The following is a 25,327-nucleotide window of genomic DNA, read 5'->3' as shown; positions in this document are numbered from 1 at the left end:
TGGACAGATGTATCACATTTCCCTTTTGCGTAAACGAGGGTAGGCACACCGGAATGGAATTTAACAAAATGTAAAAAAAGGGGGCGCGAAAAATTGCCGCAGGGGAGTCTATTAAAGGGTGCTCTCCCGTGTGTGCCCTTGCGCAGCGGTGAGAGGTGAAAAAAAAGTAAAAAAAAGAAAAAGGAAGGAAATATTTTCGGCGATAATTAAATGTGGGTGCCCATATGGCAGCTTCAAATGCATATTTTCAATTAAGCTATTCGCGCACGAGGTGGCCACTTAACAAATGTGCCCACTGCGAAGTATGCAAAATTGAAGCTTTGCCAAAAATGGTAAATAACGTGAAGGTTAAAGAGGGACGTTTTGCTTCTATTTTTTTTTCTTTTTTTTGCTTTTATTTTATTTTCATCAAATCCTGCTCCAAAGCGGACAAAATGGTTTGTATACTTTTTTTATTCCTTAACAGTTTATCCTTATTTTCATTTAATTTCCTTTCAACGTAAATTTTGCTATCATTTTCCTTGGAGGCTTTATGCAGTACATAAAGACCGTAGACGCTCACCTTTGGGGGGAAAAAAAACGGAAAAAGTTTTCATCCTCTGGTGAAATAACAAGAGAATTGTACACTACATAATTTTGAATGCGTAAGAGTACACACGCGCGGACACCTACTCATACGTATATGTTCGTAGGTGCACACTCATAACACACCGTCGTGTGCGCATTTTTGCGGAGCTCATTATTTCACTTTATCTCTCTCCCCGAACCAAATAAAAAACAGAGTGGGTGACTGAACCGATGGCAAAGAAAAAACCCGTCATGAATAGACCCAAAATTTCTTTATTTTTATACCCATTGGAATTATTTTCAGATAATATCTACAAATGGAAGAATGGGGGATGAATGAAAAGAAATGCGCACTGGAATAATTGCTGAGTGTTGGAAAATTGGAGGGGATGGATAATTACAGAAAAAAAAAAAATGAATGAATGAGTAGGCGCGCCAGATTGGGATGAACAATTGCAACATGTGCGAGCGAAACGCCTCATAACGTCACAGTGTGTATATGCACTCTTCTGTGTACTTGAATTTTCTCCTCCGTTAAATTCGACTTAACGGCTAGCAGAGCATTTAATTCGTCAAAGGCCTTTCGGAATTTGGCCTTTTTCTCTTCATTCAGGCAGTTGCAATTGCTGTTGACTGACTGGGATGTAAAGGTGGGTAAGGGGGGGAAATAAAGAGGTTGGCGCGGTTGGCAAGTGTGTGAAATGGCACATGGGTAAACTAACAAATGGAAAGCTCGTTTGACGTAAAAAGGAGTGCTAAAACCGAAACGGTGAGCTGGCCGAACGAAGCTGCGCACGTCATTATAGTACGATACGATTCTGTGTTAGCGAAAATGCTACAAGCTTATCTTAGTGGGCCAAAGAGGTCATATACGCTCCGCCCAAATGTGCAGCAGTTACACTCCCCGGTGATGACCATAAGGCATGCGCGAAATGTTCACGTGCTACGCCACGTGTGTTCACCCCCAACGCGGAAGCAATTGTTCCACGGGGGGGCGTGTAAATGGAGTTTCTCCCCGCGTGTAAGAATCACACGTGTGAGCATCCAACATATAAGCATCACACACAAATGCGTGTATATGTACAAAGGCACATACGCATGCGCACCCCTCCACACACACATACACGCGTATGCCTCAGCTTAAGCTCAAACACATCATGAGAGTCGTTTGGTTAAGCGGGTTTACCTCCTGTAGTGAATAAAGAGAGCCCCTATCTAGTTCATTTTGGGCTTTTCGTAATGAGTCGATTATTATTTGTTCTGAAAAGGGCTTCTTTTGCATCAAGAGGGGGCTGTGCTTTGGGGGGAAATAAAAACGGTTCAACTTTTGCAAACTGTTCAGTTTTGTCAAAGCGGTTGAGTATTTTTCATTTTTGCAAAACTTGGCTGATGAACAAAGTGGTTTTTTCACGAAATGCTTATTAATTTTTCTCACACTTGTGGAAAAAAGAATATCTGTGTGTGAACGCATTTTTTTTTTTTTTTTCTCCTCGCAATTGTTGTTACACGAAATGTGTTTTTAAGGCATTTCCCTCCACACGTTTAGCACGCTCGTCACACTTGACACACTTGACACTTTTTACACTTTTGCCGCCCTCCGTATGTATCTTATCCTTCCTGTTCTCTACAGGTTGCATTTGATCTAGTTATCAAGTTACGAAAAAATAATTTACGTTCATGTGCACAAATCGCCGTGCGAGTCATTATAAAACCTTGCAAACGTGTACACCTCAATTTTTTAACTCACCTCTGCTCACTTAGTTTTTCACTTGGAAGCATTTCTGCTCATGTGCAAAAGGCGCAGCGCTTAAGTGTTTACGTGCGATGCTGGATTGCCCATTTGAACGATGAACGGTTAAGCCGATACGGTGCTAATCTGTAAGCCGCTAATCAATCGGGTGAACACTGCAATCTGCTAATCTGCCAATCTGTGAACGGCTGAGCGAGGAATTGCCAAATTGCTGAACGAACGCAAAGTGCCAATTTTCTAACTCGTGAAGAGGCATATTTTCCTTTAAACGCTCACATGCGTATATGTGTTGAGTTGACACAATTTCAAAGAGTACTCGCAGAAGTTCAAAAGTTAACACAAACGCTGATGCATTGCATTACATTACATGACATTACATAAAACAGGCCATGCCATGACTCACACTTAAGCATCATCTCCAGTAAACATTTATTTTTGCGAAAACTGTTCGTGCGTAACTCTATTTTTTCTTGCTTTCCCTCAAGCGATTGCAGTGTCACGCTTTAGCATAACGTATCCATCCTTAAGCGATTACGATAAAAGGGATTTACATAAATATATATGCATCACATGAGTATACATTTTTTTTTTTTTTTGCCATATATACTTTATACAATACATTTCTTTTTGAGAAAAAAAAAAAATTCATAATACATTTCCCTTTGCTTTGAAAAAATATAGTATGCATACTCGTTTGTATGTTTTTCACTAAGTATGTGAGTAAATATGTGACATACCTTTTCTTTTGCTTTGCTTTTTCACATTGTAAGAAGGAAAAGAAACCAAGTTTTTTCCCCCTCACATTTCTTTAAATCCAAAGATTAATACTTTTAAATTTTACATACAAAAGAAAGGAAGAAAAAAAAAAAAAAGCGGAAAAGCCGAATTAACGAAAGTAATAAGTTTAAGTGTTCACATTTTGGTTAAAACTTCTTCCCATTCTTTGTACTCCTCGCATTCTTTGCGTCCCTCTTACAAATAGAACGAAAAAATGGGGTCCTCCATCCAGCCATCAAGATTTTTAGATAGTAAGAACGCATGGAGAATAAATGTGCTTAGCGTGAATTCTTATGTTACATGGGTGTACATATACGTGCGGCACATATACACACGCGCGTACGTACATTGGCAAACGGTGTTACACATATACGTGTTTTCATATGGGTGTACGGATTTACCCATGTGTGAATGAATTTCCCATCAATGCCTCCCCCGTTTATCAGCACAGAGCGCACATTCGTTTGACACGTGTACATTTTAGCAACCTGTTTGCATATGCAAGTGCATACTTTGTGTGTTGCACGGTGCTATACATTTGTGTTGTGTAACTGTGTGTATATATTAGGAGGGGTGTTGAACTTGTGAAAACGAGCATCCCCCGAAAAAGTGTTCTGCATGATTGTGTGGGAGCCAACATGGCGCTTCCCTCCCATTTGAGGACCTGTCCTCACAGTGTACGTGCCCTTTTTCGTATATCCCTCCCCTCCGCAGGTGCCGTGCTATCCCTGTTTGCTATGGTCATTTCGGCAGCATTCCTCTACATGTTTTCAGAATTTTACTTGTTATCATTCGAAGCCAAGTTACTTAACAACAAAATAAGCATGGTGTTGTCTCGTTTATTTCCATTCAAAGTAAGAAACGCGAAAATGAATAATGAGAAAGTAAGAGAGCCAAAAGAAAAAAAAAAAAAAAAAAAAAAAAGACTTGGTGTATGCACGTAAACATGCACATGTCGCATTTAAGTAGAACGCTTTGCACATATGTACATATATGTGTATGTATGTATATGCGTATGCATGAAAAGAATTTTTTTTTTTTAATGATTGAACTAACTAAACGCCTTTTGTTTTTCTCCTAGAAGACCTTCGAGTACAACCTGACCCACATACTGCTCCTGACCATATGCATAATCATCCTTAGCATTAAGTAAAGCAATAAGAGATTAGATAACGCGGAGCAGTTCACTAGCTGTGCGTTCAGCAGTTCTTGCTGCAGCGTTGTGTGTGTGTCTATTTGAGCAAGTATAGTTATACACTCATCTGTAAACGCACTTTATGCATTTTTTCATCATCCCTTTTTTTTTTTTTTTGCGTGCATTGCGTAGGCCTGATTATAGCTTCCACAGCAAGCTGACCTTTAAGGAATGCAAAAGAAGCCAGGGGAAGGAAGACTCGCACAAAATGGACGACCTTGATAGAATGCAAAGAGACAAGAAAAAATGAAGGCCAGCTGAAACGTAACGACGCAGCCGCATGGGGAATACAACCAGTGAATTCATCGTGCAGCCTATATATGCAGCTGTATATGTGTACGGACGTGCATATATAAATATATCATATGTCACATATCGCATATCACTTATATACATGTTTGTGTGTATGTATATTCGCGCACATGTATATGTATGTGCATGCTGTGTAGTCGCATTCTGCATTGTGGTGAAGTATGTGTTCTGAGTTTTTGCGCTTGTTTTACAAAGTCGGAAAGAAGAAAAAAAACAATAAATGAATAATCAAAAGAAGTGGTCAAGTGGATGATCGTCGAATGTGATAAAAAAAAAAAAAAAAAAAAAAAAACAGTTTTTTTTTCAATAGGAAAAAGCAAATTTTTTATAAATTATGCAGTATAAGTTATTTACTTAACTTTTTTTTTTTTTAAATGTATGCATAAGTAGAGACGCCAAATTTAAATAAAGCAATAAATTTATACATACCATATATATAAATATATACATATTTATATATGCCTGCACATCTTTACGCATGTTTAAAAACTCGTCAAAGTGTACATACCAAAAAAAAGGGAAAAAAAGTTGGAAATTAAAAAAACCGGCAGACGGAAATGCAGGAGGAATTGTCATTTCCGTGGCGGGGTGTACATTTGCCGAATCATGTACCCGCAGTGTGCTCGCTAAACATGGTCCTAATTTTATCACCAAAGGTATCATATATGGTTTGGCTCGTGTTAGGCGAAATAAACGTTCGATGAATTTTGTTAATAATGTAAAAGAACGTAGATACGTCTTCAATCAAGGGGTATATCGGGTAGTTGTGCGTATCGTTTGTAAAAAGTAAATTGCAAATATGTTTGTTCTCGTCCAGCTCGATACGCTTACAGGTGAGGGGCGGCGTGCACGTGTTCTTGTGCTCATGTTTGTTTTCTTCAACTTGGTTAATTTTGTTTCCAGTTGGATCGCCATTACTAATGTTGTTTCTATTGTCAACGGTACTGCAACGGTCGCTCTCAGGGGGGTTGGTCCTATCCAATTCGTTTTCTCCCTTTTGGCGAACATCTGCTCGCTCTTCCTTAATCCTCTCTTCTATACTCTCGAATATCTTTCTATAGTGTTCTGCATTTTGGTTAACCATTTTGACGGTGTCCTTCCTGTACACCGTTGGTTCATATTCATAGTATGCGCAATAAATGACTCCTTCTTTGGTTAATAAATTGTTGAAGGTTTTTACGAAGGACTCTTTTTCGGCGTTGTCACGTTTGGGTTGCTCTTGGCTATGCGTGGCTTCCCCCGTTTGGTCTCCCGGTGCCTGTTCGTCGGGGTAGCCGTTCAGTTCGTGTTCACCATTGGGAGTATTTCCCCTTAAGGGGAGACCACCTGTTTGATCCTCTATTTTTTCATTTTCTTCATTAGGGAATTCCCTCTTATCGGTTTTCCCCGAGTGAGACCCCTCCTGCGCTTCACAGATGCTGAAAAAGTCGACAAGTGCGCTGTGGAAACTTTCGTTAAAGGGAATATTGACAGGTAACTGCGAGTCCGCAGGTGGGCTACTACTACCCTTGTGTTTTTTAACGAACAATTTTAGAACATCAAATAGGAAGCAGAAATTTAGCGGTTTCTGATTAGTTGGGGAGTCTTTGTTCTTTTCGGGATTGTCGCGGTTGGCCTCTTTCTCCTTCCAATTGGTTGGAATGTCTGTAGGTTTGACTGGCTCCTTTACAATTTCTAGGTAGGTAAAGTAGGTCAAGAAAAACCCAGGGGGGCAAGAGCCACTATTATAGTCTAACTGTAAAATGTGTACAGAATTGCTCAAATTATTTATCTTCCCTTTTTGTTGTTTCCCCAATTTTGGCTGTTTGTGTATATAGAAGGATAAGCCGTTTTTTCCAATAAGTGAATAGGTACTCAGGACAACCAGCCTATTTGTCTTGATCATCGTTTTCGCCTTTTTACTATTCTTTTTGCAAAGAAGGTGTTTCTTCATATCGTAAAAATTTAGGTTAGATCCGGATGATATAACAAATTTGGGCCTAATTATATGCCCATTGTCCAGGACGACTGCGTCTACTTTTGCGGAGGTGGTCCCAGGAGCCACGTCGTCATTCTTTGTACTTCCCTCTAGGTAATCGCAGAAAGGGGAAAAAATAACCTCGTCTATTTTTCTGTTAATCATGTAAACGGAATTGTTTAGACAAGCCACTCGAGATATGGCATAGATAATGTCGTTCTGCCCATAGGACGGGTAGATAAAAGCATTCTCAAACAGGTTTTGCTGTTTGAATTTGTTTAGCGAGTTGATTAAAATGTGTAACCGCTGGAGGAACTCCATTTTGTTCATAATAAATCGTTTCGCCTTGGTATATCCGCTCAGGTAGTACTCGGAAATGTCGCCGTTATTGCAGTGCTCCATTTCTAGGTCGAACAGACCTATCCCGTACATGACGTAGTCTGTTAGCTTCCCCGAGATGTTGTACGATTGGAGGTAGTCCGCAATGTTGGCGTGGTCGGCATGGTCGGCATGGTCGGCATAATCGGCGTGATTTCCCCGCGGATCCTTTTGTGATTCCCCTTTCCCCTGTGGGATGTCTCCATTCTGAGGGCCATCTTTCCTGTCCGCCAAAGGGGCGCACCTGTTTGGAGCTCCCTGCTCATTTTTGTTGATTGTGGGCTCGCTACGCTGAATTTTCCCCCCCTGTTCCGTCACATTTGCCTTCTTTACAAAATTGTAATTGGAAAAATTGGAAAAGGTGTAATTCTTATCGTGAATAATATTCTTGTAAATAAAATTCATTATCATTCTTTTTTCAACGAGGCTCAGATTTGTGTCAAGGAAGACCTGAGATTTGTTTAGAGGAATTTTTAACACAATTAAATCGTTTTCGTCTTCATGATTATTTTTACTACTCATGTTCTGCATATGAGTTGTGATGGGGGGTTGTCCCCCTTTATTCGCGTCCAACTCTTTTACGGCATTTCTTCGAACGTTTACATTTTGCCGGTCCGTCTGATCAACTACGGGGTTGTAGCTAACCCTGTGGTAGGTCAGGTAAAAGTACTGTATTCCCACAAAACTGATGTATGTGTGTGCATTTAGCGTTACCAACAAATCTACTATGTTGCTTTCGTTGTATAATATCTTCGGGTTAAGGTCAATATTAAATTTGTTGTTATTTATTTGGAAATAGCTGTGAATTATTTGTTTGAGATTTTTCTTTTTTTCTACGTGGCTATCATTTGTGCTGGATGAGAGGGGGAAATATTCCTCGTAAAAATTCTTGAGCTGGAATTTTTCATCTTGAAATTGGTTGAAATTCAAGGAACAATTCACATCACCATAGAACTTGTTCTTGTCAATGTTTATCACTTTGTAGTTGTTAAGGGAGAAGTAGGCTGCCAGTAAACTGTTCTGTAGGCTGGTGCCACATATCAAAATGTCGCAGTCGAAGGTTGTGTTTTTCTTGTCATCCATTCGAAGAGGCAGGGGAAGGAGGGGCTCTTTTGCGTTATGGTGTGGGGGGTACGCGAAAAAGTTAGCTGCCTGATGGAGCAGGAATGTTCACTCTCTACATTGGGATGAATACAAAAAAAGGGTTTTTTTTTTTTCTTTTTTTTCCCTTACAAAATGTGCATTTTTATGTGGAAAAGGGAGTGAGAGTGTTGTCGGATGACCCGCGGTGAAGAAGTGATCCAGTTGGCCGATTCACGCTGCGGATTTTTTTTCTACCCAGGTTGTTTTTTCCTACATGTTTTGCCAATTTCAGGTACTGGGTCAATCAAATGCTTGCACTGGCATATTATTTGTCAATTTTGCCGCCTACGCAAAGGCATTTAGATGCACCACTGTGCGATGTGCTGTGCATATGGGTAGCGATGTTATGACGAATGTGGCTTAATAGGGATTCCCGTTTGCTAAGCGCATGAGAAAATGTTGCTAATTTTTTGCCAATTCGTTTTAAGCGTGCATGATATTTTTTTTTTTACTTCCTTATACCAAATAACACAAGGAAATGTGCCTAGTGGGAAGGCGTGCGAAGGAGGCAAATAGAGGAACGCGTTTCCATTTACACCTTTCACGTGATTGCTAAAAAGATATTTTTTAGCTAAATTGCGTCTGCTGTGTATGAAATAACAGAAGAACATGTTTGTTCCTTTCGATTTGGCCCTCACAAATCACATCAGAAGGAGTTTTTTGACGCTAAGTGGTAAGGAAATGAGAGAGCACAACAAAACGTGACGTGACATCACAATTTTGAACGTATGCATAAAGAGGGAGTCCATGATAAGTGTAAATATGCGCATACCTAAGTAGGCGAATGTGCATATGTTTATCCGACGGATGTTCATTTTTCACTTTTAAAGAAATATTCTTACATATGTAGTGATGAACTTCCCGTTGCTTTCACCTTTTCAGGCGTTTTGCTCGCAAAAAGGACATGGCAGACCAACATGAAAAGGAAGACGTACAGGTCCAAAAAGAGGAAGAAGTACATAAGGCTGGGAGAGACGCTAATTAGGATTCAGTGAGTTAGTGGCCACCTTTAATGGATAACCGGTTAGCCTCAGTGAAAAATCTCTGCTGCATCTCTGTTACGTCTCTGCTACGTCTCTGATACGTCGCAGTTACATCTCTATTACTTTTTTTTTTTTCCGTTTTTCCGTTAGTTAAACTTTGCCCAAATGTGCATATACCCCCTCTGGGGAAACTATTTGGCATTTTTTTCTCACCGTTTTTTAGCCCGTCTTTATAGAGTAAAACTCATATGTGCAATCGCAGCCATGGTGGAGAGGCACCTTTCGTTTACACTGTCCTAGTGGCAGTCCCTCCCTAAGCCTTTTTCTTACCCACCTTCTTCTTCCTTCGCTTCCGCTTAACGAGCTTTAGATTTATTTGCTTCAATATTTCTCTGTCAACTCTGTAAATATGGAAGCAAAAGGGTGTAAAGAAAAATACACAAGTGCTAAAGTGTGCGATAAAAAAAAAGTAAAGCCAATGCGATGAGAAACTGAATGGCCAGCGAAAAAGGCCACGTAAGTTTCTAAGCCGCATTTGTGTTTTCCAACTAGACTACTCGTGCGATTACTCGTGAGGTAGCTTCAAAATAGAAATCGACTTATTAAAAGTCATAGCGTCGTTTATTTTGGCCAAATTGTCATTTTCGACGAAGTTCCCAATTAGAGAAATGCTCGAGATGTTCTGCGAATGTGTTCAAGAGGGGGGGATCCATTAGTCATGCGGGCAGCGGTAATTGGCTTGGTTCAGTTCGTTGCTAAGTTCGTCAGTTTTTTTGTACAAATTAATGAGGGCATTGCACTTGTGTGAGGGGGTACAATTTAAAACTTTGCAGTGGCTACAAAAATGGAAGTTTCTCTTCCTTTCCCCCTCCCTTACCGTTTTGCTGACGACAATTTTGCAAAACGTTTCCACAAAGGAGTCATCTAAATTGAACATGTTGTAAGAAACGTCAATGGTGCTTAGGGAGTTGTTTAGCAAAAAGCTTTCGAAAAGCTGAGGGGTAGAGGAGAGGAAATATGGTGTGGGGGGGTGGCTGAATGCATAAACCAAATTGGAAGAAGGGCATTTACACTATGCTTGGGAAGTACACTTCAAAGCTAAACTGAGAGAAAGGTTCACTCTCCTTACAGCGTGCATCCCTTGTGCGTCAAACTTGTTTCCGCTTAAATTCAAAGTAGTTAGAGAAGAGTTCAAGTATATGACTATGTCTATGATGTATTTGATGCAGTCGTTGCCCATGTTGCAGTACTGTAGGGGAAGGGAAAAAAAAGAAAAAAAAAAAAAAGCGAAGTAAGACAAATAATATTAGGGGACGTGTCCCTTTTGGAGCGGCACATCTTCGTTCCCATGTGGGGGTGCGCGCCTACACATATTGGAGTATTTTAAAATTACTTGAAAGCTGAGCGTTTTCAAACTGTTGTAGTTGCACAGGGAGAGGGACAGGTACTTGAGGCAGTGGCAATTTAAGTTAATGCAATCTATGGATAAATTTTCTAGCTTTAGGAAAAACGTTCACAAGGGGGTTATATATTTTTGGCATGCCGTTGCCGGGTGAGCGGTCGTGTGGCGGTGGGGCGGATGCGAGTTAGCAGCGCCTCCGCTCATTGGGCACAAGAGGGGGTATATCACACATGGGTGAACTTCGCACCTTGGTGAACGTGGCAACGTGCGCATAGCTTCCTCTTAGGACCCACCTTTGCATAGCCATTATCGTACAACGATTTGGAAAGAAGGACAATTCCGTTTATGTCTATGTTACTGTTGAACAGGCTGAACGATTTGACATTACACATATTTTTGTTAACCACTTCGCTGGGTGATTCTTCTTCCGGTTCTTTTTCTCTTCCAACGCCTTTTTTTTTTAAATTAAGTTTACTCTTATTGTCTACGATTGTGCTCTTCTTCCTCACATTTTTGATGTTTTTTTTTAAAAGTTCGCTGATTTTTATGTTGTCCATGTAAAAACAAATCGCCTTTATTATGTCATTTCCGTTTTGGACATTCAAAATGTTGATTCGGTTAATGCGCTGTTGGTGTAGCAAAGGGGGGGTAAGTGAACACGAACCAGATGAGGGGGCCATACAACTGTTGCTATAAATGCTTCCTTTTTTTTGTGCATGCCCCTTGGGGAACTTTCTCATCGTGCACAAGCTAAGCATAATTTTTACGTCGTAACTGGAATCAATCATTGACAAAATTAAGAAGGAAAAAGCATCCGAGTTGACATCCTCGTAAATGGTTAAGGTCCCATTACTTTCTTTATTCTCCTTTTAAAAAAGTAAAATGTAAAATGTATGAAGTGAAAAATTGTTCAAACTGATCGTATGGTAGATTCTTTTCCTTTGGAAGGAAAAAAAAATTCATGCGCCCAGCTTGGAGGAAGAGGACTCTTTTTGCATTTCCCGTGGGACTCCTCATTTTTTATGCCTCGATGGTACACCTTTATTAGGAATTCGTCTATCACGTAAGAGCTCTTCTTCTTGAACTTCTTTAGCAACAAGTAGTAGCAGTCTACGAGGTTCTTAAAAGAAAAGAAGGAAAAGGAGAGGCAAATGTACATTTTTGGATTCTCGTGACGATTGTAATTTGGCATATTTACTCATTCCGTCTTTCACATCACGGTTCATTCGTTTCAACTTTGTAGTTTTCATTAGGTTTGGTGGATTTTTCGTTCTCCATTTTGGCTACATCATTGTGCTATATCAGTTCATGTTCGAGAGGGGCAGTTCTAAATTGTGGGCAACACTTGATCCCCGTCCATGCAGGGGCAGTTACGTGTGCACGGGTATATGCTGCCTCTTTTTGGCACCAAAAAAATTTACGTTAATGGTTCACATGTAAAATGTCTTTATGTGTTATTACTATGCAAAGTGGGGAAAATATGTTGGGAAATTGTTTTTCCGAAATGGAAGGTTTGCTTATGGCCCATGTTTTACCCGTTTATGGCCGTTGCGTGCAGACAAAAATGTGCACATTTGCTGCGTAACTCTTCGGGAACAATTTCGCGCATATATTATATTCCCTTAAGCGCTTCTCAGGGGGGAGAAAAAAAGGCGCTGAAAAAGGGCACATGAAGGGACGGACAAAATAGCCTTTGCTTTTGTGCATCATTGATCATATAGGGGTCCCTCTTGTGTAGGTATCCAACCCTACGCACGCAAGTGATATGTTGCACTTACGCGTATACAGGGGTGGGTATATACATTTACATATATGTGTATTTTTTTTTTTTTTTTTTTTTTTGTGTAATAAGACATAGTCTCCCACCTTGCTAAAATTGCATAATGTACACGTTTAGGTATAATTCTACGTGGGAAAAGATTGTGTACCAGGCCTAAATTACAAAATGGGGGTTAACCCCGCTTTGCTTCTCATCATTTTAGCCGTACTGTCAGGTGGGTACCAAGCGCTTGCACACTTCAAAGTGCTGATAATGCTGGTAGGGGCTGCCAATAGAGTGAAGTGGGAGATGCCGCATAAGAAAAACGGAGTCGCCGAAACCAGGGCGTTTTATGCGCTTTCGAATTTGGAACGTTTGTTGTTTTCCTCTTTCGTTGCGTTAAGCTGTGTAGGATGCGAAAAAAAATGAAGGGCACAATTTCTTTTTTATAGGAATTTCTCCCCTCATTTTTTAATTCCCTATACCGTGTGCTTTAATTTTAAAAATGAATTTGCAGACAGGTTGGTATAAATTGAGAAGCCAGCGAGAAAATGTGCCACCAAAGTGTCCATAAAAATATCGTTAAGAGGAAAGTATTTCCCCCCGTTCGTTTTTACTTTGCTACACTATTTCATCCATTATCGGCTCTTATTTTTCCCCTTATTCGTTATTAATCAATTTGGTCCTTTATCCTTATGCACTCATGAATTCTTATTCGAGCACAGTAACGAAATGACGATAGTAATTATAAATATGCCCACACGAGTGAACAGCATTTGTTGTTTTCCGCAAAACTGCCCCTTTCGTGCTTGGCCTTTCTTATTAAAGTGCCATGACGGTTAAAGCATTGTTCTGCGTATTTGTGGCAAACAACACGTGCGTTCACCCCGCTCAATGTAGTGAAATGTTAGTCACGATTTTTTCGTAACCCCCGAATGAACATTTTTTCCTCCTCTTTTTAATTCAGCGAGGTGGGTGATACGCTTATAATTTTCTCCATTTACGCATAACATTTGAAAGAGAAAAAAAGGAAATAAATAGTTAACACATTTTACCACTTTTTTTCTTCACCTGGAGTGAGAATATTCAGCGAAGAGGTGGCCCTATGCCACAATTCGTTTACGCAAATGTTAAGAGAATGTTGCTCCAAGTGGTGATGACTATCTACATTTTGCGCAAAAATGCAAAGGCGTATTACGAAATTGATGCGTGTTTACAGCGCAAATGGAAGAAATAAAAGGATGAACATTTTCGTTGTGTGTGCATCACATAGTATAATGTTCATGAGTCCACTTACGCACTAATTTTGAAGGAGGAACAAAAAATATGCTGCATATGTGCGTCAACCACGGTCACAAACTGATGGCGTAGTAGTGTTTGTGTACGTACACAAAAAATTTTCTTTCATATTTATGTAAAAGAGTTATGTACTTTTCGTTATTAACTTTCTTATGAACATTTTACGCGTTTATAATACTTGAAGAACTCGGCCATGTATGACGATTCAACTTTTGGAGTATTTGCTGGAGCATACTTTTTGTGCAAATGCCCCATTTTGCACGAAGCGCAGTTGCTCCCTGTAAAATAATTTGCAGGGGGTGAAATCCCCGTTTTATGCTTTGTATGAGCCTACTGGGGTCAGTGCTACGTACTTACTTAGTATGTTATTTTTGTGTGTATAGGGTTATATGTTAATTTTGAAGGGCGAATTTGTACCGTTCGGTATTTGCCATGTTGGATCAGTCGCTTTCATTTTTGCCATGAATAATTCCTGGAGGAGCATGGAGCAGCATGGAGCAGCAAATCTTTTTTAGCTGTTTTTTTTCAAGGCAGCATTATTTTTATGGAGGAACATTTTCCTTGCACCCTGCTGCAGTTTACTCCTTATTTTTTTATTCCTTCGAAGATTTGCCGTTAACAAACAGCTTTTTTTTTTTTTATTTTTCCAACAGATATATTGTTACATTTTTGACATATGGGCTCCATTTTTAAGAGATACTCGTTTTTTACTTAAGGGCCCGCACAGTAATATGTATTGATAGCATACAACTGGGAAGTTATTTTCCACTTTAACTTACATATATATCGCTCGTGAATGTTTATTTATATACTTATGAGCAAGGGCAATTGGGGGTATGGCCACATATATATGTAGGTGTAGGGGGCCTTGGCAAAAATATTCCCTTATATAGGCAGCTCCCAAACGCAAATGTCGATTTAATCGAACCAACTTGTGCCAATAGTGAATTCACTAAGCAAGTCGAACTGCATTCTGATATAAATGACTCACACAGGGACATTTTCATAAACTCTGGATGGGGAAGGAGCGTTAAAAATGAAAAAAAAAAAAGAAAAATACAAAAATTAGTACTGTAAAATTGAGTAGGAATACCACATTTGCTGGGAACATTTCAAGATATGGCTAGTTTTACAGCCATTTCAATTTTTTAAAAAACTTTTTTTGGAAAGCTCGCTAAAAAAAAATGAAAACTCCTCAAAAAACAAATTTTGTGTGAATCCCCCATTTTGAAGTAAACCCCTTAAAGAACTGCACCATTATGCAGTTTTCCATTTAAGTGTAATAAAAAAAATTTGGAGTACTGAACGAACATAACAATGCTCAAAACATAAATTGTGTGCATCCCCCATTTGGGAGTAAAACACTTTAAGTGCTGCACCATTTTGCAGTTTTACAATTTTGTCATTTTGCAAATTTGCCATATACAATTATGCCATTTTACAAATTTGCTATTTTCATTTATGCCATTTTACAATTTTATAATTTATAATTATGCAATTTTATAATTTTATAATTTATAATTATGCAATTTTATAATTTTATAATTTATAATTATGCAATTTTATAATTTTATAATTTATAATTATGCCATTTTATAATTTTATTATTTTATAATTTTTTTAACATGACAAAATATGGAATAAACGAATTGAACAATCCTGAAAAAACAAATTGAGTGTAAATTCCCCATTTGGAAGTAAAGTACTGAATGTACCACGCGATTTTACGGTTTTTCACTTTTTTTAAAACAATCAAATTTGGATTCCCAAACGAATCGCACAGCCTTTAAAGAAAGGATTAAAAATGCTGAAATAGTGAGAGTAATTTTTTTTTTTTTTTCATTTCAGTTTAAAATATATATTGTAGTATGTTTTCATGCCATTGTGAGAGCTTTATTAGAGCTTACAATTTTATGATGCGCCCACTGTGTTTATTTATTTTACTACTGTCATTCATGCGTTTGGAGAGAAAAGCATTGCATAGAGAGTTACGTCGGCCATCTCTGGTCCCATATATACCAACACTGAATCAGTAAAATTTGATCGTAAAACAAATGACAAAGGATTACATAATCGATCGACTTGTGCAGCTTCATACACACCATTTAATGGTAATGAAATGTTTTGTAGCTGCATAAATTTTTGGCAATCAATCCGGAAAGGCGCTCCCGAGAGTTATCCTTTGGTAGTTAAATGAGTGTATGCTTTTTATTTTCCCTATACTGGCATGTGCCTTTTAATCCTCCGTTTTCTTGCAGGAATTGTAGGCAGTCGAGCTGGATCGGAAGTTTCAAATGCATATACCGCAGTGACATTAAGGTAGGTGTAGCCACGCAAGGCCTATTACAATCGAGTCAAGAGCATGTCATACGCATGCAATTATTATCAAGCAAGTTCATATGCCATACGCATGTAACTATTATCAAGCAGATTCAGAATGCCACACGAGCGCCCCAATATTGCGCGCAGTTATAGAAGAGTGGCACTCCACAATATTAAGCAAGATACGACACGATGTGAAGCGATATAATATTCCATGATCAAGTTGACGCTTTTGTGATACGCAATAAATATTGACACACATAAACAGCATAGCGCCATTTTTACTATAGAAGCACACCCTCCATTAGGGGTAATATATATCATACCATAATTCGAAGGTTGCGAGCATACAAAAATAATTATTCCAAGGTGTATATTATGCGAGACGATCGAGTGTATATCATACTAGTAAGTATTATGTCGAGCGGTGTGCAAGCGCACGTTGAAATTATTTATTTTTTTTTTTAGCTTGTAGAGTGCATCCCACAGGAGAAGTTTGAGGAGGCTCGTTTGCCTTGTGATCCGTTTTAACTGGTACAGAGGTGTGTATCCTGTGAAAGGTAACCTGCATATGTAGTAAAGTTGAGTCTCTTCTTCATTACAGTGTAATGTTCATGCGACTATTGCTGTGTATCTCTTTCCTAAAAAAAGTTAAGTGAACCATATGTATAAGACCGATCTATTATAAGGATAGAAAGGAATTATTTAAGAGCATGCTCCTATGTTTCTAATGGCATTATTGCTGTGGATAGGAAACTACACCACGTATATTGGAGATGACCCTCAGATGATAATCTGTTAATATAAACACTGTTTAATAACATAAAAAAGAATGTTACCCGTTTTGATGAAGGCACCACGATGATGTGATTGCATAGTGAATCAATTGATGAGCATAATGGTATGAATTCTTATACGATTATGTCACATCCTTTGCCACTATGCATAATCTCATCGGGTGCACTTACAAATTTGTATAAATTTATAATTGGCCTATCTTCGAAAATTAGAGCTATAAATTGTATACCAAATTTTATAACGTACCATATGATGTATGTAGAACATCCACGTTTAGTAGTTTTTACAAAATTACCGACTGTGCACAAGTCGAAATATATGTGATTATCACCATAGAGCAATCCATTTTGCAATTTCTAACCATTAACAACAGATTGAACTATAAAACTGTTATGCAGCTAGCCGTTTTGTACTCATTTCTTTGCTTGGGTAATTGTTAAACTTTACAAAATGGATGATTTATCGGGGAAGTCGTTATATACATATAGTGCAGAGACCTGGTTGATCTTGCCAGTAGTCATATACGCTTGTCTCAAAGATTAAGTCATGCTAGTGAAAGGATATACGCATATATTTGCATATGCAGAAACTGCGAACGGCTCATTAAAACAGTTATAATATACTGGACATTTTTTCCCATAAGGATGATTACGGAAAAGCTGTAGCCAATATTTGGCATAGCACTTTTGATTAACTTCTTAAGTGCGTACTTGTTAATTCGTCTAAGAAGAAAGTTTTAATAGCTTTATGAATGATAACAACGAAGTGTGACACGTAAAAAGATTCGCCCATTTTTTTAGTGTGTGTCCATCGAGTTTCTGACCTATCAGCTTTTGATGTTAGGGTATTGGCCTAACATGGCTATGACGGGCAACGGGGAATTATAGTTCGATTCCCGAGAGGGAGCTTGAGAAATAGCTACCACATCTAAGGAAGGCAGCATATAGCAGCATGGGAGTAAATTACCCAACTCTAAAGAAGAGAGGTAGTGACAAGAAGTTAACAATACAAGGCCAATATGGCTTTATAATTGGAATGGTGTGCGGGGGGGGTGGTTTTATCCTTCTCCCAAAACACAATTGGAGGGCAAGTCTGGTGCCAGCAGCCGCGGTAATTCCAGCTCCAATAGCGTATATTAAAATCGTTGCAGTTATAATGTTCGTAGTTAAATTTGAAAGAATCAACATTTTAAGCAACGCGTTTAGCTTAATCCACACGACTGGTGCTTCGTATCGGTTGGTACTTAGCATCGACATTGTGCGCATTTTGCTACTACGTGTTCTTCTAATTAAAATGATTCTTTTTAGGGGTTTCCTTTGTTTCGGCATTGAATCCCTTGTTACCTTGCGAAAAATAAACTGTTCAAAGGAAACAGTTATATTATAGCATTGCGCGTTTCGAATACTACAGCAGGGAATAACAAAATTGAACGAGTAAAAACTTGGTTCATTTTTCTTATTTTGGCTTAGTTACGATTAATTGGAGTAGCATGGGGGCATTTGTATTCAGATGTCAGAGGTGAAATTCTTAGATTTTCTGGAGACAAACAACTGCGAAAGCATTTGCCTAAAATACTTCCATTAATCAAGAACGAAAGTTAAGGGAGTGAAGACGATTAGATGCCGTCGTAATCTTAACCATAAACAATGCCGACTAGACTAGGCTTTAGATGAAAAGTTTTAAAATAAGAGTTTTCTCTTCGGAGTTAACCTCTTAGATTTGCTTCCTTCAGTGCCTTAGGGGAAATCAAAACCTTTGGGTTCTGGGGAAAGTATTCGCGCAAGCGAGAAAGTTAAAAAGAATTGACGGAAGGGCACCACCAGACGTGGAGCTTGCGGCTTAATTTGACTCAGCACGGGAAAGCTCACTAGTTTAAGACAAGAGTAGGATTGAAAGATTGAGAGAGAGCTCTTTCTTGATTTCTTGGATGGTGACGCATGGCCGTTTTCAGTTCGTGAATATTTGTCGGGTTAATCCCGATGATGAACGAGACCTTAACCTGCTAAGTAGCGGCAAATACGATACATTCTTAGGTAAGATTGAACCTGGTTGATTTGCTCATTTCGAAGTGCACGCATGAGGATCGGGATTATGTGACGCGTCAGTTTTTTTCTGCCGATTTACTGATGCAGCACATATTTCTCGTTCTTTCATTCGTGCACTTCGAAATAAGCAAATCAACCAGGTTCAATTTTACCTAAGAATGTGTTTCATTTGCTTGATTGTAAAGCTTCTTAGAGGAACAGTGTGTGTGTAACACAAGGAAGTTTAAGGCAACAAAACAGGTCCTGCGATGTCCTTAGATGAACTAGGCAGCCCCCGTGCTACACGGATATGTGCAACGAGTTGTTAGAAGTGTGCATGTGTTATTTGTGCTTATGGAGCCGTTTAGCATCATCGCATGCTTTTCCTCCACTGAAAAGTGTAGGTAATATTTATCAGTACGTATCGTGATGAGGATATATTGCAATTATCAATCTCGACCGAGGAACGTCTAGTAAGCGGGATTCACCAGATTGCGCTGACTACGTCCCTGCGCTTTGTACACACCGCCCGTCGCTCCTACCGATTGGAAGATACGATGAATCGTTTGAATAAGAGAAAAGGGGATTATATATCTTTTTTTTTCTCTGAAAGAATCGAAAATCTTATCTTTTAAAGGAAGGAGAATTCGTAACCACGTTTCCATAGGTTCATCTACGGAAGGTCTTTATGGCGCAACGAAAAATATTGGAGCACGTAAGAAAGTGAAATCGGCTAGCTGTGTATTTTCGGAATATTTGAGGCGAATATTTTCGGTATACTTACTATCGTTTTCATGGAACACAAACATTGTGGGTGTTTAGAAACACTAATAAGGGGGTGTGTCTTCCAGTCTCCAAATAGATTTGGAAGTAGGACGTTGTGGAAGCTACTATCCCCTTTGTGTGTGGAAAAATGCCCCTCTGTTTGTGTTTTACATTACAGCAAATTAATTAAATCAAATTTTTTCATAACTTGTGATATTGGATGTGTTGGTGGTGGGAGGGGCATCTAATACGCAGAATGTTCAACTGCTATTTTGTTGAGAGGTGTAAGCGGTTGCAAAATTATGTACTTAGCGTATATTTTTCGCAGTGTGAGTGGGCATCATTACCGGTTTGTTTTAAAAGGGTGGCTCAATCTTAACGATGGGTGAGTCTCTTGGTGTTTGGAGCGATGAAGGGTGCAGCCAAGTGCGATGCGCAGTGAAAATTGCCGTGACTGTGAATCTTATGAAAGATTAATGTAAACTACACCAATTCTTTTGAGGAAGAATAAGGGCGCTCCTTCATAAAAATTTGAACGCGAAAAGGCCATTATGCGACGCTTTACATTTGCCAAAAGAAGGAATATGTTACTTCCTACGTGCACGTAGAGGGGTTTGTGAAAAGTTACCACGTAGATTTACTGGCTTGTGGCTGCCAAGCGCTCCTAACGACGCAGTTTTTTGATCCTTCGATGTTGGCTCTTCCCATCATTGGGACGCATAAGTTTCAAAGTATCGGATTGTTCACCCGCTAATAGGGAACGTGAGCTGGGTTTAGACCGTCGTGAGACAAATTAGTTTTACCCTACTGGCGAATTTGCTATTATTATCATATACATATAGTACCGTGACAGCAATGCAGCTTGGCACGAGAGGATTAGTTGGTGCAGCAAGTGGTGGTCAAACCAGCGTTGCGAAGTTAAGTAGGTTGGCTAGTGGCCGAACGGTTTTGAAGCCATAATCGTAACCCATGTTGATTAAACAGTATCATTGTGATCCTTTTTGTAACAAATTTTTTACCGTCGATGTGAAAGGGAAACTATATGTGCAGATTTTGTAACAACCAACAGGAGCAGTATTAATCCCATTAGCATAGTAATATGCGTTTTTTTTTCCCAATTTGCGCAAAGGCAATGCAAAAATTGCACCTTAACAACAGGAAAGATTTATCTGTGTTTGTAGACGACTAACATCAACCCTGGGTGCCGTAAACATGAAAGTAAACTTTGTTTTACGATCTGTTGAGGCTTACCCTCGGTGATATAAGAACATTTTCAACAACAGAAAAAAAAAAAAAGCACTATAATGTGGAGTAGCCGAACGGCTCTTCGTGTTAGTGCGCGTACAATTTTAATCAATCAATATTTTGAAAATGACCAACCTGAGTTATTTTTTAGGATCTCAAAGGCGGATGCTTCTACGCACCAACATTTTTTTGGCCATGTTGAAATGCGTGGCACATAAATATGTTTACATATATGTACATATATCAGTTAGTGGAGAGGCTAAATGTATTACACTTAAAAATTGTTAAGTACGGTCTGCTGTAAGAACAGCCAAACGGAATGAAACAAAAAGGGGTGTTCAATTTGGTCAGGTACTTACTTTATCAGAGGGTAAAAAATGGAAAGGCGGCTTTTGATATTCTGGCTTAGAAGAAGTGTCAGTTTGGTTATGTATGAGTTGGCTAGTTGACATAAGAGGGGGAGGGGACAGTTCACACTGTTTAACCCATCCGGAAAAGGTTAAACTTTTTTGTTATCCAGGGGAAAATGAGATGTTCCAATGGCGCGTCTGTGTAGTGTGCCTTTTTGAGAGATACACAAGTGTGTTTTATGAATATGTACATATATTATTGCATATTGAGTAAGCACAGAATTAATTTGCGCTCAGTTTTTAGGCAGTTATAAAGAAGTTTTGTTCTGCTCGCAAGTGCTTCCTCAGTACATAGGGGTTAAAAAAAAAAAGCTAAGGTAAAGCGAACTGATCTTTTTGTAAATGTACATTTTCAGTTCGCAATTATATACCCTTAATAGGGGTTTCTCTGATGTTACGTATGATGTATGTAACATCTGCATGTTCTACATGAAACTCCCAGAAATATTTAATTTCTCGAACAGATGGGTAATACAGCAGTGTATACCAACGCAACAACTGAAAAATTGCAGTAGAAATAATTTTTTTGTGGTATGTACTTTTAAGGGTTAACTAAAAATGAATGTTCCACTTTTAAAGGAGGGCTTAAAGCGTAATGTAACTGCTTTGGTTTTTTTTTATTGAGGGGAGAGGAGGTTTCATTTGAGAGGATGTAACACGAACCAGCAAGGAAAAAGGGTAATTATTATCAGGGAGTGTTAAGTTAGTTTGGTTTGTTGAGATGATGCGCTGTGCCTTTTGTTGTTGCCTCTTTGAAAAAGAGTCCACGTTGAAATGCGAAGGGGTCACACCGAATGGGCTGCACCAAATGGGTAGCATGACAATGGCAAATAATTAATATATCAAATGGTGCTAAGTGAACATATAAGTGGTGAGAAAACAAATCTGTGTTGTACTATGGTAATGTACCACACGTACCACTCTCCTCACATTGATGCATACTGCGTGCAGACAAACGCATTTTTGCACATATGTATGGGCCACAAATATGTGCTCCATTCATTGGCAAGTGTAAAGGAATTGTTTTTTCAAAAGTGTGTTTCATGTTGAGGGCAAATGATATGGCTAAAATGTGTGTACAAACATATTATTACATCATTGCATCGTTAGATGATGGTCATGCAACAAAAAATATAATACATGATGTGCAATGTACAGTATAACACTTAAGTCCAGTCGTCCAGACACTCCAGTCAGCCATCCATCGACGGGCATGTGTCTACATACTACATGAGCCGCGAAATGGGGAACTAAAAAAAAGAGCTGTTTTCTTTATGCACATTATATGCGAATGATGAATCGAGCGAAGTTGTGTGTTCAACTATCATGTACATAGCAAAAAATTATGTGCTATTCATTTGTGCCTCGGTTTAATGTTCTAAAGGTGGCCATTTCGCAACGTTCGCAACGTTTTGAATATGCATTAAAGGGTAAAGCGTAGAGCGTAGAGCGTAGAGCGGCAAAATGGCAAACCTCTTCATGATAACTTATTACATGTCCGCTGCTGAAAGGCGTCATTTTTGCACAAAATTCGTTCTCTCACAAATTTCATTTTTTGCCTTTACTTTTCTTCAATGTACCACTTTGTAAAGCTTCCTTCAATTCGGCGTAGGCTACTTTTTTTTTTTCCTTAATAAAGGCGTTCCACGTCTTCATCCTATCATTTAAAAATTTGGTGAAATCACTTGTTTTGCAGGTCTTTTTTTCTTGTAAAAAAACTTTTAAGCCTCCATCATCATCATTATCTGATAGTCTTATAAGATCTCTTCCAAGTTTATTATATTGATGAAACCAGCATTTTTTTTGAAAACTTGGGTCTTGTTTATAATTAGTTCCTAACATATCAGTTGCCGTCTTCAAGCATTCAACAAGATGACGAAAATTTGATATATGTTCATTGTATAATTTTGAATACATTTTGCACATGTCTTTTTCTGTTATATCTGGGTCACACGATTTTAGTTTATCCTGCATTTCTTCTGTAAGTTCCACCTGACCGCATGATCTCTCCAAATAATCTTCCACTGTTTCATCGGGTAATGGTTTCTTGTTTCTTTTTTTTGTCTCTGGATTTGATACCTCTTGTTTTACTATAGTACCTCTCATGGTGAGCATCGTTCTTTCACCCAGGGACCTTGGTGGTCGATGATTTAGGAGCACTTGGGGGAGGCCATTATCGCCACTTTCGCAAGTGCGGACATTCTACAGAAGGAGTATATAGGGGAGCGTACCACGTGTTAGAGTTTTCTTGTGTAATCTATCATGCCTTATTACACATGCATTATTTTACATGCATTATTGTACATTCATTATTATGCATGATTATCGCACATGCATGCCCAGAAAATAACATTCGATCTGGTAAGAAGGTTCGCCCCGCTTTACCAGTCTATGCGAATAATCACATATACACGTTATCTATCACGCGGTGCGATTTCGCTTTCACTCACCAGTAGTAGGACATATAAAAGGGCGAAAAGCGGTGCACCGAAAAAGGCCCTGGTTCGTAGGCTATGACTGGAGAACCCTTTGTTTTTCGCATTTTGCCTGGCATACCCAGGTGCATTTGTGCTTGCGGGTGACTTGCGCAGCGCCATGTTTTAAGTTAAAAATTGAAATAAAGAAATAGAGGAACAGCGAAATGGTGAAATGGCGAAATGGCGAAATGGCGAAAGAGCGAAATAACGTTATTTAAAGTAAAGCATATACAAAACGCTACTATATAATATATATTCGTAGCAACCCTTTCGGATGAAAAGAAATTTTTGCAATTGCGAGAACAAAACTTGGTTTCTTTAACCTATACGTTAAACGTTGCATGTACAGTATACCTTTCTATGTGGTAGATATATTTATATGCGTGTATATATAAATATATATAATACGAACGCTCTTTTTTGGAGGGTAAAAAAATTGCTCAACAGAAAAATGCTGTTAGAACGAAGCTACCCTATGAAAAAAAAAAAAGTACCAGCCAAAAATTGGCTTGACAAAAAAATTAATTCATCTAAAAATTGATGGTAGAAATGCCAGCCCCCAAATGACAACAAATTCTTTCAAATGATATTATAAAAGCAATCCATGGGTGGTGTTATAACTTTCGTTTAACTAGTTAATAACTGGTTGCCCAAACGCATATATATTAATTCAAGGCACTTTATCATTATATGCATTTATACAGTGCCACATATATATATATATATGTACATTTCGGACTGTATATATGTTAACCTCTATATCATGTCAGTGCGATCGCCACGCTTTTGTATCTATACAGCACTGCAATAATACTAAATAACGTGAAGCGCAAATCTAGCAAACGTTAAAAATTTTTCTCTGGTTTGGTGTTGACACAGATTTAAGTTGGTTATTTTTGGCGGATTCTTTTAAAGTTCGCGGCGATTTTTTCTGATAAAAAAAAAATCATGTTTTATTAATACAAACCATAAAAATATGGCAGTTTTACCTTGCATAAGGGAAAAAATGCGTCGCAATTTATGAAAAGCAAAGTCAAAACTGAAAGGGTAAAATTACAACCATAAAATTAATTTGCTCCCTTAACGTTTATGTAGTATTAATTATGCTTTTTTTTTTCTTAATACATTATCGCCCTTTGTTTTATTAGTGATGTAAAGCGAATTGTGTGTTTGTATAAACATTTATTTATTTTTATGTACAAGCGCTTTTGAACCCATTTTGAGATATTCATTTGCATAATTTTTGCAGCGGAGGGAAAAAAGAAAATGTTCTTTTTTTGTAACTTTTTTTGGCATTCACCCTGTTCGCAAAATGTTCCTTTTAATTTTAAGAATTAAAAGGGGATTAAAGTTTTTTTTTTTTTTTTTTTTTTCATTTTGGCATTATTTTTTGGCTAGCTGAATTAGCGCAAAAGTTGACCAAAAAATATTTTCCTCGGAGGATTTAATAAAAGAAGGTTATGCTTCTATAAAGATAGATCATATAATAAAAAATAAATAAATACCATCACACCAATGTATTTTTTTTTTGTGAACCTTTTGGTGTAAGCATAAGTAGTACTCTCTCTTGTGCAGATGTAGCTAAATGCGTCTTTTAAAATGGAATTTATAAAACTGTTAGGTTATTATACCGCTACTTACCCCCACAAATGCGCACAGCTTATGTAGGTAAAAGTGCTTCATACATTAGAAACGTATTTTTCTATTTTCTACTTATTTGAGTAGAAATTCGGTTTTTTAAGGCGCAATTAATAGTGGCGTAGC

General features: G+C 38.4%; 5 protein-coding genes and 4 non-coding genes across 9 annotated transcripts, besides 4 other annotated features; 6 read left to right on the top strand and 3 right to left on the bottom strand.

Annotated features, from left to right (window-relative positions):
* Positions 1 to 394: 394 nt before the first annotated feature.
* PVX_110860 (hypothetical protein) lies at positions 395 to 3,162 on the bottom strand (the record flags this gene model as incomplete). The annotated part of the gene is made up of 6 exons (XM_001608347.1): positions 2,315 to 3,162; positions 2,074 to 2,209; positions 1,754 to 1,864; positions 1,085 to 1,204; positions 768 to 878; positions 395 to 562 (listed from the first exon to the last, which is right to left on the bottom strand). Exons 3-6 carry the CDS (start codon positions 1,847 to 1,849, stop codon positions 395 to 397), a joined length of 495 nt encoding a protein of 164 aa, XP_001608397.1. The 5' UTR covers positions 1,850 to 1,864; positions 2,074 to 2,209; positions 2,315 to 3,162.
* PVX_110855 (hypothetical protein, conserved) lies at positions 1,943 to 4,539 on the top strand (the record flags this gene model as incomplete). Its single annotated transcript, XM_001608346.1, has 4 exons — positions 1,943 to 3,345; positions 3,809 to 3,948; positions 4,176 to 4,243; positions 4,422 to 4,539. Exons 1-4 carry the CDS (start codon positions 3,309 to 3,311, stop codon positions 4,537 to 4,539), a joined length of 363 nt encoding a protein of 120 aa, XP_001608396.1. The 5' UTR covers positions 1,943 to 3,308.
* A 480-nt stretch (positions 4,540 to 5,019) lies between these two features.
* PVX_110850 (GDP dissociation inhibitor domain containing protein) lies at positions 5,020 to 8,259 on the bottom strand. Its single transcript, XM_001608345.1, has one exon. The coding sequence runs from the start codon at positions 8,017 to 8,019 to the stop codon at positions 5,206 to 5,208; it is 2,814 nt and encodes a 937-aa protein (XP_001608395.1). The 5' UTR covers positions 8,020 to 8,259; the 3' UTR covers positions 5,020 to 5,205.
* A 186-nt stretch (positions 8,260 to 8,445) lies between these two features.
* PVX_110845 (hypothetical protein) lies at positions 8,446 to 9,447 on the top strand. The gene is made up of 2 exons (XM_001608344.1): positions 8,446 to 8,752; positions 8,962 to 9,447. The coding sequence occupies exons 1-2, from the start codon at positions 8,689 to 8,691 to the stop codon at positions 9,072 to 9,074; spliced, it is 177 nt and encodes a 58-aa protein (XP_001608394.1). The 5' UTR covers positions 8,446 to 8,688; the 3' UTR covers positions 9,075 to 9,447.
* A 5,032-nt stretch (positions 9,448 to 14,479) lies between these two features.
* Positions 14,480 to 14,511: a microsatellite.
* Positions 14,512 to 16,032: 1,521 nt separating this feature from the next.
* Positions 16,033 to 16,054: a microsatellite.
* A 1,082-nt stretch (positions 16,055 to 17,136) lies between these two features.
* On the top strand, positions 17,137 to 19,355 carry PVX_110844. The gene has a single exon (XR_003001229.1). It is a non-coding gene; the product is annotated as a small subunit 18S ribosomal RNA (ribosomal RNA).
* Positions 18,221 to 18,265: a microsatellite.
* Positions 19,168 to 19,193: a microsatellite.
* On the top strand, positions 19,356 to 19,796 carry PVX_110841. The gene has a single exon (XR_003001226.1). It is a non-coding gene; the product is annotated as an internal transcribed spacer 1 (transcript).
* PVX_110843 lies at positions 19,797 to 19,961 on the top strand. Its single transcript, XR_003001228.1, has one exon. It is a non-coding gene; the product is annotated as a 5.8S ribosomal RNA (ribosomal RNA).
* Positions 19,962 to 19,990: 29 nt separating this feature from the next.
* PVX_110842 lies at positions 19,991 to 20,697 on the top strand (the record flags this gene model as incomplete). The annotated part of the gene is made up of 1 exon (XR_003001227.1): positions 19,991 to 20,697. It is a non-coding gene; the product is annotated as a large subunit 28S ribosomal RNA (ribosomal RNA).
* A 1,937-nt stretch (positions 20,698 to 22,634) lies between these two features.
* PVX_110840 (hypothetical protein) lies at positions 22,635 to 23,192 on the bottom strand (the record flags this gene model as incomplete). The annotated part of the gene is made up of 1 exon (XM_001608343.1): positions 22,635 to 23,192. The coding sequence occupies one exon, from the start codon at positions 23,190 to 23,192 to the stop codon at positions 22,635 to 22,637; it is 558 nt and encodes a 185-aa protein (XP_001608393.1).
* Positions 23,193 to 25,327: the final 2,135 nt, after the last annotated feature.

The sequence above is a fragment of the Plasmodium vivax genome, chromosome 6, assembly GCF_000002415.2.
Source record: "Plasmodium vivax chromosome 6, whole genome shotgun sequence".
In the NCBI taxonomy this organism is placed as follows: Eukaryota; Apicomplexa; class Aconoidasida; order Haemosporida; family Plasmodiidae; genus Plasmodium; species Plasmodium vivax.
Note: the sequence above shows the minus strand (reverse complement) of the source record. Positions and strands in the feature narration are given on the sequence as shown.

Bases quoted from the DNA above. Each gene is read 5' to 3' on its own strand.
- PVX_110850 (XM_001608345.1), bottom strand. From the start codon at position 8,019: ATGGATGACAAGAAAAACACAACCTTCGACTGCGACATTTTGATATGT.
- PVX_110845 (XM_001608344.1), top strand. From the start codon at position 8,689: ATGTTTGTTCCTTTCGATTTGGCCCTCACAAATCACATCAGAAGGAGT. The intron at 8,753-8,961 runs GTAAGGAAATGA...TCACCTTTTCAG, and splicing joins GAGTTTTTTGACGCTAAGTG to GCGTTTTGCTCGCAAAAAGG.